Source organism: Mus musculus, chromosome 2, assembly GCF_000001635.26.
Source record: "Mus musculus strain C57BL/6J chromosome 2, GRCm38.p6 C57BL/6J".
Lineage (NCBI taxonomy): Eukaryota > Metazoa > Chordata > Mammalia > Rodentia > Muridae > Mus > Mus musculus.
Window position 1 is genome coordinate 30,997,483 of NC_000068.7, and position 13,641 is coordinate 31,011,123.

Genomic DNA, 13,641 nt, shown 5'->3' on the forward strand with positions numbered 1-13,641 from the left:
GGATGGTCACAGTGCGGACCCTCCTTCAGGAAAGCATTGGTTTTTCCAGACACATTTTCCTTTTCCTTCCTTCCTTCCTTCCTTCCTTACTTACTTCCTTCCTTCCTTCCTTCCTTCCTTCCTCCCTCTCTCCCTCCCTCCCTCTTTCTTTCTTCCTTTCCTTTCCTTTCCTTTCCTTTCCTTTCCTTTCCTTTCCTTTCCTTTCCTTTCCTTTCCTTCCCTTCCCTTCCCTTCCCTTCCCTTCCCTTCCCTTCCCTTCCCTTCCCTTCCCTTCCCTTCCCTTCCCTTCCCTTTTCTTCCCTTCCCTTCCCTTCCCTTCCCTTCCCTTCCCTTCCCTTCCCTTCCCTTCCCTTCCCTTCCCTTCCCTTTCCTTTCTTTTCTCTCTCTTTCTTTCTTTCTTTCTTTCTTTCTTTCTTTCTTTCTTTCTTCCTTTCTTTCTTCTTTCTTCTTTTCTGATTTAAAGAAAGAGAAAGAAACAAGAGGAAGGAGGACTGGAGGGGCAGTGTTTGGGATATAAATAATTTAGAAAAGAAGGAGAAACAGAAGAACATTGGGAGGGGCGTCTGTCACGTGTGGAGGAACTTAGCTGCTCTGTACTGTTACCTTTGGAATAGCCCAGTTTGCTTTCCTTATGAGCTTGTCACTTAAACTAAAGCAGCAAAGCTTTTCCTATCCCCTGACATCTGTCACCCAGATCCACTGCTGGTGGTGACCTCTTCCACCCTGCCTCCTGGTTGAGTAGTCAGTGCTCAGTCATTGCAGTCACTGACCTCAGAGGTTCCCGAAGGCAGTGCACTTCGCACTGCCTTTGGTATGGGACCTATGGTTAAGCTTCTCTCTGAGACGGTGGCTTCAGGGCCCTCAGGTCCCCTAGGAGGAGGCCCTGCCTGATCAGAGAAGGCAGCATGGAAAACCACTTGGTGGAGCTGACCTTTCTAAGACACCTATACCACCTCCCCCACCCCCCAGATCTGGATAAGGTGGCTTGGAGTTCCTGAGAGATGGGCAGGACTCCAGTGTCTCCCCACCAGTGAGTCTAAGCCTCGCACCTAGCATTGTCTAGTATGCTGTCTGCTGAACTGAGCCCAGCTCTGATACCCTTTACCTCTGTGGGCACTCATACCAAGCCAACAGGACAGCTGCTCTCTTCTCAGACTAGCTCGGGAGGCCCAGGGAGGCAAGCACCTTACTGGGTTACAGCTGCTAACCAGCCATGCCAGGACCTCTCATCCCCTGTGGTCTCATCAACAGGGGCTGCCGTTAACTTGGGATTGCTGTGTCTCCTTACAGGGGAGGCTGGCCAGAATGGGGGACGCCAGAGACCTCTGCCCTCACCTGGACTGCATAGGGGAGGTGACCAAAGAGGATTTGCTGCTTAAATCTAAGGTAGAGGAATAGTCCTCAGGAACTAGGGCCCAGCCTAGGGCTGTCATTTGCTCGGGGGGGGGGGGGGGACCTTTGTGAGGCAGGGCAGTACCGCCCTGCCCCCAGCTCTGCAGAGCCCTGGATGTAATGGCCCTGCTGGCGTCTGCTTCAGAGCTTTCTTCCAGGCGTTGGATCCTGCTACCATTAATCAGTTTAGATGAACCCCCTGAGGGCCACTAATGGCTCCATCCATTTCCACTGGCTAGGTACACAGTCTTCATAAGGCAGGGCTGAGCATACAGAGGTGGATCTTGTTTTTCTTCTGGCACTCTGGGGAAGTGCAGTACTGCCCAGCCACACCCTAGCCATCCATGTCTTCTTACAGATGTAGACCTTACTTTGGGGTGTCTGCAGGGGAAGATGAGCTTCCTCCCTAAGTCACACACAGCCCCTGTTGCCTTCTGCTTGTTGAGTGAAATTCTGTAAAAAGCCCATGGACTGAGAGTGTGACTCTGTGCTGGAGGGCAAGCAAAGCCCTGGGCTGTCAGCACTCGGGAGGCAGAGGCAGGTGAATCTCTAGGAGTTCCAGGTCAGCCTGGTCTACAGAGCGAGTTTCAGGCCAGCCCCAGCTACATAGTGAGCCCCTGTCTCAAAACCAAACAAAGTGAGCAGACCAAAAAGGTTTTCTTCAAAGGAGCAGGAGGTGGGGAATCTGAGTGTGAGGATCAGCTGGTTCTGTCTTCAGCATCTCTCTAGAGATCCAAAGACTTCCAGAATAAGGCCAGAGGTGTCGAAAAAAACCTCACTGGGACAAGGACAAGAGCAGGGCTGACAGTGCAGCCACCCAGGGACTGTGTCACTGGACTCGTCCAGGGTGTTGCTGAAGAGAACTGGGAGGCAGGGCGGCAGCCCCTGTACTCGGAGCTAAGTCACAAAAGGAGAGGACCCCTGGCACTTGGGGAGGGTCAGGGGACTAGTGTGAGTGGTCTGCTTGCTAGTCCATTGAAAGTTTAACTGGGGTGGTTTGAAATACCTTTACAGACACGTTACTTAAAAAACCCACTCAGATGAAAGTGTCCACAGGTACACTGGCGAAGGTCTCTGAGGCGAAGGCCTCTGGGGTTAGTGAGCAGCTAATAGGAGAGGATGCTTCCCTGTGCTTCCCTCCCTTGGCCACTTACACCTTTCTCTCCTGCCACTCTCCCACAGGGAACCTGCCAGTCATGTGGGGTTGCTGGACCTAACCTATGGGCTTGCCTCCAGGTAAAGAATCCTCACATTCCGGGGTGGGCCTAACCTGAACTCTGGCCTGGGAGTACCTAACCCCAGTGGCTGCTACTTCAAGTTCAGGCCCCAGAGATAGTCCCTAGAATGGTTACTCTGGCAGCCATGAAGAGAGACAAAGAAAACATCAAACTGGAGACGACTCTGAGCCAGGTGATCCTGACATCATGAACTCTGCTTGTGTCTGCCCACTACACCTGTGTGGAGTCCTGGCTGGGGCCTGGCCTTTCTCACAGCAACAATGGCTCCCAGGCCACACTTCCCTGTGTGTAAACTGGGGGTAGTCACACTGTCCGCCCGCTGGCCCGACAGTGGGAACAGGGTAGGATGAGGTAGGTAGGTAGATGTCTGCTCATGCGAGGCTCCAGCAGACCCTCCTCATCAGCCAGGGAATCCCTTCGAGCAGTGGTTGTCACTCATCAGAGTGGAGGACACACACAGGTGTGCTGGCATGTGACTTTACATTTTGAGACAAGCTTGGTCTACATAGCAAGTTCCAGGATGGCTAGGGCTACTTAGAGTCTATCTTAAAAAAGAGAGTTGGGTCAGGCATAGTGGCGCACACCTTTAATCCCAGCACTTGGGAGGCAGAGGCAGGTGGATTTCTGAGTTCAAGGCCAGCCTGGTCTACAAAGTGAGTTCCAGGACAGCCAGGGCTACACAGAGAAACCCTGTCTCGAAAAACCAAAAAAAAAAAAAAAAAAAAAAAAAAACAGAGAGAGAGAGTCAGGGTTGCCCTCGCGGTGTGCTGCTTTTCTCTGGAGCATAGAATTACAAGTAATTCTACAAGTAATCTTTACTTTTCACTGTACTGCAAGTAGTATTACATTTTTCTATAAATATGTAGTATATTTTATAATCATGTTCAAAAATGTTATTAAAAATTTCTTTTTAAAAGTTAGTGTGTGGTGGTACATACCTTTAATCCTATCACTCAGGAGGCAGAGGCAGAGGCAGATGTTTTTCTGGGGGTTAAAGTCCAGCTTGGTATACATAATGAGCTCTAGAAAAGCCAGGGCTGCATAGAGAGGCTCTGGTGGTTTTTTGTTTTGTTTTGTTTTTTTAACCAACCAAACAAAAAGCCCCAACAAATTATATATAAATAAACTCCAAATTATTATTATTATTATTATTATTACTTGAGACAGGGTTTCTCTGTGTATTCCTAACTGTCCTGGAACTTATTTTGTAGACTAAGCTGGCATCGAACCCAGAGATCTGCCTCCCTCTGCCTCCCAAGTGGTAGAATTAAAGGCGTGTGCTACCACTCCTCAGCAAAAAATTTTATTTATTTATTTTTATTTTTTAATTTAGAGTCAGGACCTCTCTACATAGCCCTGATGTCCTGGAACTCACTGTGTAAATCAGGCTGCCCTTGTACTCACAGAAATCAATCTGCCTTCTGAGTGTTAGGATTAAAGGCAAAGGCCACCTCCCTCAGAGGAAAAAAAAATCTTCAAAATAAAAAACTCCAGGAAACTGGGTGAGATAACACACACCTGTGGTCCTACTCTATGAGAGGCAGAAGCAGGAGAATTGGCACAGGTTTGCAGTCTGCCTGGTCCACATAGCCACCCTGAGTTATCTGGCATACCTTGTCTTAAAAAGTAAATCAGACAGAAACTCAGCAGCAGAGCCAGAAAGAAGATGTTAGGAGGGGACAGCACCAAGTCAGTCCTTGCACAAGTTAAGGCCCAGGTGTGCCCTGGCCTGTCATTCAGGGTGTACATCACAGCATCCCAGTACTCCAGCTACCCAGGAGACAGCCAGAAGGGCTCACAGAAGAGCCACCACATCATGGGAACCCTCGGTCCTCCAGAGCACAGACCTGGGAGCCCGATACAGCAATGCTATGCTGTGACCATGGTCACAGCCAAAGGTTATCTTCCTGGACTGTCTCTCCACGACACCAGGCACTCCTGGAGATGGGGGAGTGTGATGGCCATTGTCTTCCAAACTGGGGTAAAGGTCCGTGATGGACACTCTGAGCCTGGGTTTGAGAGGAGGGCAGATCTGGGAGAGACAAATGTAAGGCCAAAGGCAGAGTCAGAGGCGAGCAGACCCTATCATGGGCCATTGGGTTGTGTTGGGCTCCAGCTGCTACCGCCCTGTGTTTTGAACACCTGCTGCCCATTCAGTGCCTCTTGCACAGCCCAGGACCCTGATTCCTGGCCCATGGAGAAATGGGACGGATTCTGGCCCCAGCATCTGGGCATGGTGTCTACTTCACTTGGTGCAGGGCTACATTTTTTGGTGGCCACCTCTTTGGTTGCATTGGCCTGTGTTGTTTGGGGAGGCGGGGAAACCTTCAGTCATATGTTGGATAGCAGCAAGTCACACTGCCTTGGGCTAGAGTTAGTGCTCACTCTACTGACGCTGTCTCTTCTGTGGGTCCCAGTTCCTTCTCACTGCCTCTCTTCCCAGGTCACCTGCCCTTACGTTGGCTGTGGAGAGTCTTTTGCTGACCATAGCAGCATTCATGCCCAGGTGGGTGTGGTGGCTGGGAAACTCAGGGCATAGATAGCCATCAGCTCCCTAGCTCCGTACCTGCCCTAGAGCTTGGTGACTGGGCCTAGAAGGAAGAACAGTCACAGTCACAGCATAGTCGCTGCAGAGCTGCTAAGAGGAAAGCAGGCACAAACCCCACACTAGCCCTGGCTGGTGGACAGCCGCCCTGGCAGCGGGTGAACTAACCCTGGCTCGGGGTGGGAGGCAGGGCTTGCTGGGTCAGGACACCTGCTTGACCAAGTTGTCTTTGCCCTTGTTTTGGATTTTACTCTCCAGGTGAAAAAGCACAACCTGACTGTGAACCTGACCACGTTCCGGGTCTGGTGCTACGCCTGTGAGCGTGAAGTCTTTCTGGAGCAGCGTCTGGCAGTCCACCTGGCCAGCTCCTCAGCCAGGCTCTCAGAGCAGGTACAGCGCAGAGCTCAGGCTGCTTGTTGGCAACAGTGTCCAGATGGGACAGTGTGAGTCAGAGGAAGTACGTGCAAGGAGCGCTTGTCAGCAAGTGTTCACCGAGCCCAGTTGTGTCAGGGCTCATGTAGGGCTGTGGGCCACAGCTGAGCTGGAGCAGGGAGGATTGGGTAGGTGAACGGGGCCATTCATGGCTATGAGGAGGGCTCGGTAAGGTCACGGGCAGTCCCTGGCAGTCCCCCATCTAAAGCCCATCCTGGAATCTGAGAGGAGTCGCCGCTGTGTGCTCTTCTGAGGAAGCCACTGGGAGAGCACAGTCCCTGAGCACAGTCCCTGCAGCAGGAGACCTGGGCGCTCCTCAGGATGGGAGGCGCGGCCCTTGATAGGGGCCAGCAAACCATTCTGTCAGGCTGGACAAGCGACCCTGGAGGATCAGGCTGTTGTGTGTGAGGTGTGGACAGATACTTGGGGTGTATAGACATGTGTGTGGGTAGGTGGAGGAGGTTTGGATGTGCAAGTGGGGGGGTGCATATTGCTCTGATGTCTGCTGGCTGAGACAACTTGTCATAGCTCCTTAGTGTAAGCATTTATTGTATACAGTGTGACTGTGAAATATTTGTAAAGGTTTTTATTCCTGATTTTTAAAAAGCGGGGAGAGACGGGCATGGTGGTGCACGCCTTTAATCCCAGCACTTGGGAGGCAGAGGCACGCGGATTTCTGAGTTTGAGGCCAGCCTGGTCTACAAAGTGAGTTCCAGGACAGCCAGGGCTACACAGAGAAACCCTGTCTCAAAAACAAACAAACAAACAAACAAAAAAACAAAAACAAAAACAAAAAAAGGGAAGAAAAGATTGTAATTTTTTTCTATGTATGTACGTATGCTTATATGTGCATACGCATTCAGGAGCGGGAGGAGACGAGGAAGTTATCAGATCCCTGGAGCTGGGGTAGGCAGTTGTGGGTCCTCTGCAGGAGCAGTGCATTTTGCTCATGGCTGAGACGGCTCTCCATCCTGGAAGCTTTTCAGGCTGTAACACCGTACAATGTCCATCTTTGTCGTGTGTGTCAGGTGGTGAGAGTGTTCAGATGTGTGCAGTAGTTGGTAGTGGTTTTTCTTTGTTCCTCCCCTGCCGCATAAGCCTTCTAATGGAAGCAGCAGTTCTTGCACATGAAAGGCAAGTCTGAAAGTTCCCAGGGCAAGGTCCCTGGTCTCCCCTCTTGCTTGACGTTCTTCGCTTTGCTGGGCTCATTCTGGCCTAGATGCTGGGGGGCTGCACACTCCTCCTCGGGAGGAGGTGAGTACATCCAGGTCCCCCTCTTCATCCCACTTTCCTCTTTCTGGGCCTTTAACACAGGACTCCCCACCACCCTCCCACCCGCTGAAAGCTGTCCCTATTGCTGTGGCTGATGAAGGAGAGTCTGAGTCTGAGGATGACGACCTGAAGCCTCGAGGTAACGGCCAGCAACAAGAGGAGCTGTTGGGTCAGGCTGGGCATGGAAAGTGCCAGGGCCTTGTCTCTGCTGGCTCCAGCTGCTATGGCACAGTGGGCAGGTGGCAAGCACACAGAATGTGCCGTCCCTGGAGACATGGCCATTCCTTTCTCAGCTCTGTGATGCGCTGGTCAGAGGCCCTGTGTGTGTGACCTCCTCATCTGTGTTGTTTGGAGCCTGAGCTGGGCAGAGTAGCTAAGGGGCCATTGGACACACACAGCCCTGCTTAGGTGTTCAGAGCAGCAGCCCTGCTGACTTCCTGGAGGTCTCTGGGTGGAATTCTCCCGTTGTGAACTAGTAGGACTGGGGTGTAGAGAGCTCAGTGGGGGAGACTTGTGAGGGCCCCTCTCCTGGACAGGCTTCTCAGCCCTTCTCCTCCGTGTTGTTTGTAGGCCTCACAGGCATGAAGAACCTGGGAAACTCCTGTTACATGAATGCTGCCCTGCAGGCCTTGTCCAATTGGTAGGTTGTCATCTGAGGGAAGGGCAGGAACTGTCCCTGGCAAAACCTAGAAAGAGCAGCAGCCTCCAACCAGTGCCGTGTACATTGGTCATAGACATTCCATAAGATATACCTCAAAGCCCCTAAAACAAGGCATGCCTGGTGACTGCCGTCCCTTTGAGTTTCATGTGAGTCCTCAGATAGAGGAGAAGGCATGATAGGCAGGTCTACTCACTGGTGGAGGGTTTCCACAGCATGTGCAAGGCCCTGGGTTTCACCCCCAATACCGTGTGCATGTAACCTATCTTCAAGAAGGGAACTTCATTGTAGCCCAGTCACGTGGAGGGAATGTAGGCTGACAGGTACTGAAGTGAGCAGGCCTGATTGAGAGTGTGTGTGAGACCATTGTTTCATACACACACACACACACACACACACACACAAACACAACTGACACAGCAATGATAAAGCAAACCCAGCAGCCCTCCCCCTTTTCTATGTATAGCTGTATGTTAACACATAGGACACACAGGAAGGAGAGAAAAAGGGAACAGATATGAATACCTAGAAACGTCTGGAAGGATAGCCCCCAAAGGTTCACAGTGACTGTCTCATAGTAATATAGTCAGTTGATATGGTTTGCCGTGTGTGTGTGTGTGTGTGTGTGTGTGTGTGTGTGGATATGAATATGTGGTTTCTTGCAGTGTGATAACTTCTAAAAATATGCAGAAAGGGGAGTGAAGGAGGTGCCCTCCTGCAGAGTGGCCACTGTAGGGAGCAGGGCTGCTCCACCCTGTTCATTCACAGTGTCCCAGCCTCAGGACCTGTGGCAGAAGCTCCCATCTGACTCAGGAGAGAGGGGTATTTGTTTCCTATAGCTGACAAGGCCTTCCTGTCTCTTGATTCTGGAAGCCCACTCTGTAGTAGTTTCTTCTCAGGCCCTTCTCTCTGTGTATGCAGCCATGCATTCATAAGGTCTTTTCCTCTGTGCACATGTCTGGTGTCCAGAATTCCTCTGGAAGGATACCAATGAGGCTGGCCTGAGACCTGCCCCAGCATCCCATAGTAATCTGATACCTACTTAAGGGTCCTGTGTCTTAGGACTTTACAATGAATTTGGGGGGTTTTGGTGTAGGCGAGCTCCTAGTCATCTGCAGGGAGTTCTGGGTATGGTGGCCCGATCTTCGGTGGCCGTTTTCACCTTCTGTTGTTAACTTTGCTCCTTAAAAAAAAGACATTCTGTTTCTTTAATGTGAGTGTGTGTGTGTGGGCATGGGTGGAGTCGGGGGTAACCTTAAGAACTGGCTGTTTCCTTCTACCATTTAGGCCATCTCTAGCTCCTCCTTAATAACACCATGTTCTTCCCATTTCTTTTCTGTCCTGGCTTTCCACCTCCAACCCAGCCCCCCGCTCACCCAGTTCTTCCTGGAGTGTGGTGGTCTGGTGCGCACAGACAAGAAGCCAGCCTTGTGCAAAAGTTACCAGAAGTTGATCTCTGAGGTGTGGCACAAGAAGCGGTGAGTCTGACCTTGGTTAGAAGTGTGGCAGGCCTTGCCTGTCTTCTCAGTGGATCGCTTCCTCTGGGTTCTTCCCTGGCACATGCGCACTCACAGCAGCCTGCACTGAGCCTGCACATGTGTCTAGTTTTATCTAGTTCCCTTGGTGAGTGGGGAGACAGATAAGGAGCATGAGGCGTCCATCGTGTTCCCAACTGCAGAGCTTGTGACAGTGGAGCCAGGGTCTGAGCTGACAGCAAGCCTGGGGGCAGCTGTTTTGACAGTTGTCTCTCCTGAGGCCTGGAAATCACCATCTTGCCAGTGTCAGGTCTCAGCTGAGGCTGGGGGTGGGGGTGGGGTAGGGTGTTGGGTGCCTGCCAAGCCAGGGTTGTGGCAGAGTGAAGTGAATTTAAAGGTGAAGATTGTGCTGGGTCTCCTCTGGAAGTGGAAGGTGAAGCAGTTGCGTACACACCCTCATTACTTCCCTCTCTCTATTCCTGCTTCATATCCTGGCCCAGACCCTCACCTTGCTTGTCCTGATCCTCTGGCTTTCCTGGCCTTTCCCTGAAGGCTCCTGTTAGTCACTTTTGGACCTCCGTTGTTGAGCCTGCCTGCTTTCTTAGTCCCTGACTCAGGACCAACTCTACCTCTTCCTCCTGTCCCTCTTCCCAGCAACTGCAAAGGTCTACAGTACTCCTGCCTTGTCCTTTTGCTCCCAAACTGTAACAAAATGGGCCTCAGGCTTTCATGAGCAAGCAGACAAACAGCAGATGTAAAAATGAAAAAGAGCAGAATTGGGAGCTCTTGAACATAAGCCACAGGCACGCACTAGGTTGGAAGTGAACTAAGAAGCTGATAGTGTGCTGTTCCATGGGTCAGAGGTCCAAGTTCCTGTGAGGTGCCTGTGTGCATCTTAGCCTGTTCTTCTAGGAACAATGCTGTGGTCCTACTGTGCAGCACTCGTGGGCGGGGACATCTTGATGATAGATAGTATTTCATTGTACTTTTGTGAGGTTTAAGTTTTTCAGCAATGGACATATATTGTTCATAATGAGAAAAGCTATGTATACATTTTACCGTGAAGTTAAATAAACACACTGCCCCTGGGACCTCTGCTAGCTCGGACAGCATTGGCGTCTTGCTTCTGGGTGTGGATGCTATGGACTTATCTCCTGGTTAGTGGGGCGAGTGGAGGTGGTGGGGACAGCCCCTATGGGGTCTGATCTGCCTTGCCCTCTTGCCTTTCCAAATGGTGTCACTTAAGGCTGGCCACCTAGGCTAGCAGATTTGGTCTCCCCACAGGCCAAGCTATGTGGTCCCCACCAGCCTGTCCCATGGGATCAAGTTGGTCAACCCGATGTTCCGAGGCTATGCCCAGCAGGTAAGCTGTCTAGCTGCTTGAGACACGGGTTCAGCCAGAGCAGACCTTACAGCAGGCAGAGATGCCAGGCATCTGTTGTCAGGCCCTTTTTACTCACGAGAATGTGAGGTTTCCCAGTAACCTACCGGCCTTTAGCACCACTTTACAGACAAGGAAACTGAGGCTTAAGGAACCACATCAACAATGCCAGCCACACAGCCAGTGAGCAGTGGAGAGCATTCCTGCCCCTCAGCCCAGGGTAGCTTCCCTGGATGTTGGATGTACTTCCTTAGTTGCTCCCTACCTTAGTTTTCTGGGAGAAGGTCACTTAGCAACCCGGACCACACAATTAGGCTAGACGTACTAACCAGGGCCCTCTTTCCTCTGCCTCCCTAGCTCTGGGGTTGTAGGCATGCAGTACTATGCCCCACTCTCTTGTGGGCATGGGGTCAGAGGTGAGCCCTGAGGTTTGCACTGCAGACACTCTACATACAGAACCATCCTTTTCCTTTTGTTGGTGGGGAGGTGATATTTGTTTGTTTTGTTGCTACGTGATGTTTGTTTGTAACTTTCTCTGTGTAAGGCCATCCTAAGACTCACTCTGTAGACCAGGCTGGCCTCAAACTCAGAGATCCTCCAGCCTCTGCCTCCCGAGTGCTGGGATTAAAGGCGTGCGCCACCACGCCCGGCTACTGGGAGCTTTTTTAAAACAGGACCTTACTATGTAAATCTGGTTTCTTTGGAACTCACTATATAGAGAAAGCAGGCTGGTCCTGTTTAGAAAATCATGTGCTAGGCATGGTGGCACACCCCTTTGGTCCCAGGACTTTGGAGGCAGAGTCAGGCGGGGTTCTGGAGTCTGGGGCTATTCACTGTGTTCCCTGGAACAGTGAGTTCCCGGGAAGCCAAGAAAGGAAGGAAATTATGAAACCAAGGATGTGCCATGAGCTTCTCAACCTATGCAGAGCCCACGGGACCTGCTGTGAGGCAGGGACTCATGGCAGTCAGAGCTGAACCTGTTCGGGTCACCTCTTCCACTGCTTATATGTTGGTCCCTCGATGAAGGGGTAGGCACTGGGGGTGCCTTCTCTCTCGTCTGCCACCCAATCCAGTCTGGGGTCCCCTGGGAAAGTTCAAGCTGCCTCTGTACTTCCTGTTCTGTGAAGTGGTGACCCCAGTGACCACTTGTCTAGTGTCACAGGTGAGCAAGGCTCAGAGACTATTCATCCAGGTCACACAGCACATAGTGGCGGGGTGGGGTAAATTGAGCTTGGCCCTTACCACAATGTGGCCCTTATTCCGGACAGAGCTGTGCTATCTTCAGGCAGGATGGACACCATCCAGTGGTGCTTCTTGGCTCTTGGTGGCATCCATCTGGATCCCAGCAGAAACTGTTTTTCTTGGTCCTTAGACATCCTTATGGACATTAGACATCTCTGAGTCTAAAGCCAGGCACAGCTCTAGGCCTCTCTTGGTGGCCATAGGCTTCCATGTGCTTCCACGTGGCTTGAGAACTCTTGTGAAAGGAAGGAACAGTGGAAGCTAGCCCAGGACTTGTCTCCACTCAGTCCTGACCTCTTCCAGGGACTTCCATCCAAGGTGGAACCCGCTTCTCTTGTATGCTCCAGGAGTAGCTTGGAGGTATTCAGGCTGCAGCGAGGCTTGGAGCCCATGTCCTCCAATGCCCTCAGCCCTTGAGGTCAGCTGCCATCACCACCTCAGTAGGGAGGCTCTGCTGGCAGGCCACCTCCTAGCTTCCTGCAGGGCTGAATTAGATACTGGGTCCTCAAAATGACACCATACTTGTAGGGGAAGCAACTTAGTCCATGTCCTACCCATGTGAGTCAGGAGAGTGGGACTCTGCCTGCAGGCCTCTCCTGCCACTGTGTCACACACAGGGTGTGGCATGTGAGCAAGCAGGAAGATGCAACAGTAGAGAAGGGATCAGCTGCCTGTGCTGGGTAGCATTGTTCAGTGCAGTACTCTTGACAGGTCTGGCTTTCAGAGTCCTGCACTTTCATCTTTCTGGGGTCTCTGCTGCCCTGCTGACCTCCTTAAGGAGCAAGGAGACCTCAATGGCTCATCCCTCTTTCAACACTGTCCCTAAGCAGAGTTGGAGTTGGTTCTGTGGTCCCCTGGCTGTGTGACCTGGGAGGAGTCCATTAGTGTCTCTGAACCTTGGCTGGGAGGGGACTGGAACAGAACTATGGTGGAGACTGCTGCAGGGGACTAAGCTGCCTGTCTGCCCATTGCTTGTGGATAGAAGCAGCAGTGCCCACGATGGCTCTTCTCTCTCTGACAAGCCCCCATGACATGGTCCTGGTTGCAGGACACCCAGGAGTTCCTACGCTGCCTAATGGACCAGCTTCATGAGGAGCTCAAGGAGCCCATGGTCGCTGCTGTGGCAGCACTCACCGATGCTCGGGACTCCGATTCCAGTGACACAGATGAGAGGCGTGATGGCGACCGGAGCCCATCAGAGGACGAGTTTCTGTCCTGTGACTCGAGCAGTGACAGGGGTGAGGGTGATGGGCAGGGGCGTGGTGGAGGCAGCTCAAAGGCCGAGATGGAGCTGCTGATCTCAGATGAGGCGGGCCGAGCCATCTCTGAGAAGGAGCGGATGAAGGACCGCAAGTTCTCCTGGGGCCAGCAGCGCACCAACTCAGAGCAAGTGGATGAGGATGCAGATGTGGACACGGCCATGGCGTCCCTTGATGAGCAATCCAGAGAGGCCCAGCCACCATCACCAAGGTCCACCAGCCCCTGCCAGACCCCAGGTATCCGTCAGCCATGTCACTGTTTGGGCCACTGGGAAGTCACAGCTTGTAAGCCCTGTGTCCATTGCCTGCCTAGCACTAACATGCTAGAGGGTGAGGGGTGGGGTTAGACTCCGCCCCCAAGCCTTCCTCACAGGCTGGGAGCAGCCACAGCCCTGCCTAGTCTTGGGCCTCAGTTGGAAATGGACTGGATGGCATCCCGGTGTGTTGGATGGGGTTAGGGATGGACATGCAGGAAGATATGGGGAGTCAGGCATTATGCCTAGGAGGAGATGCTGGCAGTCTCTCTTGCTCTGGCCTCAGAGCTGGCATGGAGGGCACCAGCTTGGCCACCCTGGCCCAGAACTTCCCCTTCTTGTCCCCAGAACCAGACAACGAAGCCCACATACGCAGCTCCTCTCGTCCCTGCAGCCCTGTTCACCACCACCACGAGGGCCATTCCAAGCTGTCCAGCAGCCCTCCTCGTGCAAGCCCTGTGAGGATGGGGCCGTCGTATGTGCTCAAGAAAGG

At 52.3% G+C, this 13,641-nt stretch overlaps 1 protein-coding gene across 2 annotated transcripts in view; it reads left to right on the forward strand.

The window, feature by feature from the left end:
* Positions 1-13,641, forward strand: part of Usp20 (ubiquitin specific peptidase 20) — a 40,377-nt gene that overhangs the window by 15,204 nt on the left and 11,532 nt on the right. For both annotated transcript variants that reach the window (NM_028846.5, XM_030252135.1), the window contains exons 3-12: positions 1,291-1,386; positions 2,575-2,628; positions 5,074-5,136; positions 5,434-5,565; positions 6,922-7,018; positions 7,450-7,519; positions 8,902-9,015; positions 10,297-10,375; positions 12,684-13,131; positions 13,497-13,640. In NM_028846.5, the coding sequence (NP_083122.1) occupies positions 1,306-1,386; positions 2,575-2,628; positions 5,074-5,136; positions 5,434-5,565; positions 6,922-7,018; positions 7,450-7,519; positions 8,902-9,015; positions 10,297-10,375; positions 12,684-13,131; positions 13,497-13,640 (1,282 nt within the window). In that variant the 5' untranslated portion in view covers positions 1,291-1,305. The remainder of the gene's footprint in view (positions 1-1,290; positions 1,387-2,574; positions 2,629-5,073; positions 5,137-5,433; positions 5,566-6,921; positions 7,019-7,449; positions 7,520-8,901; positions 9,016-10,296; positions 10,376-12,683; positions 13,132-13,496; position 13,641) is intronic.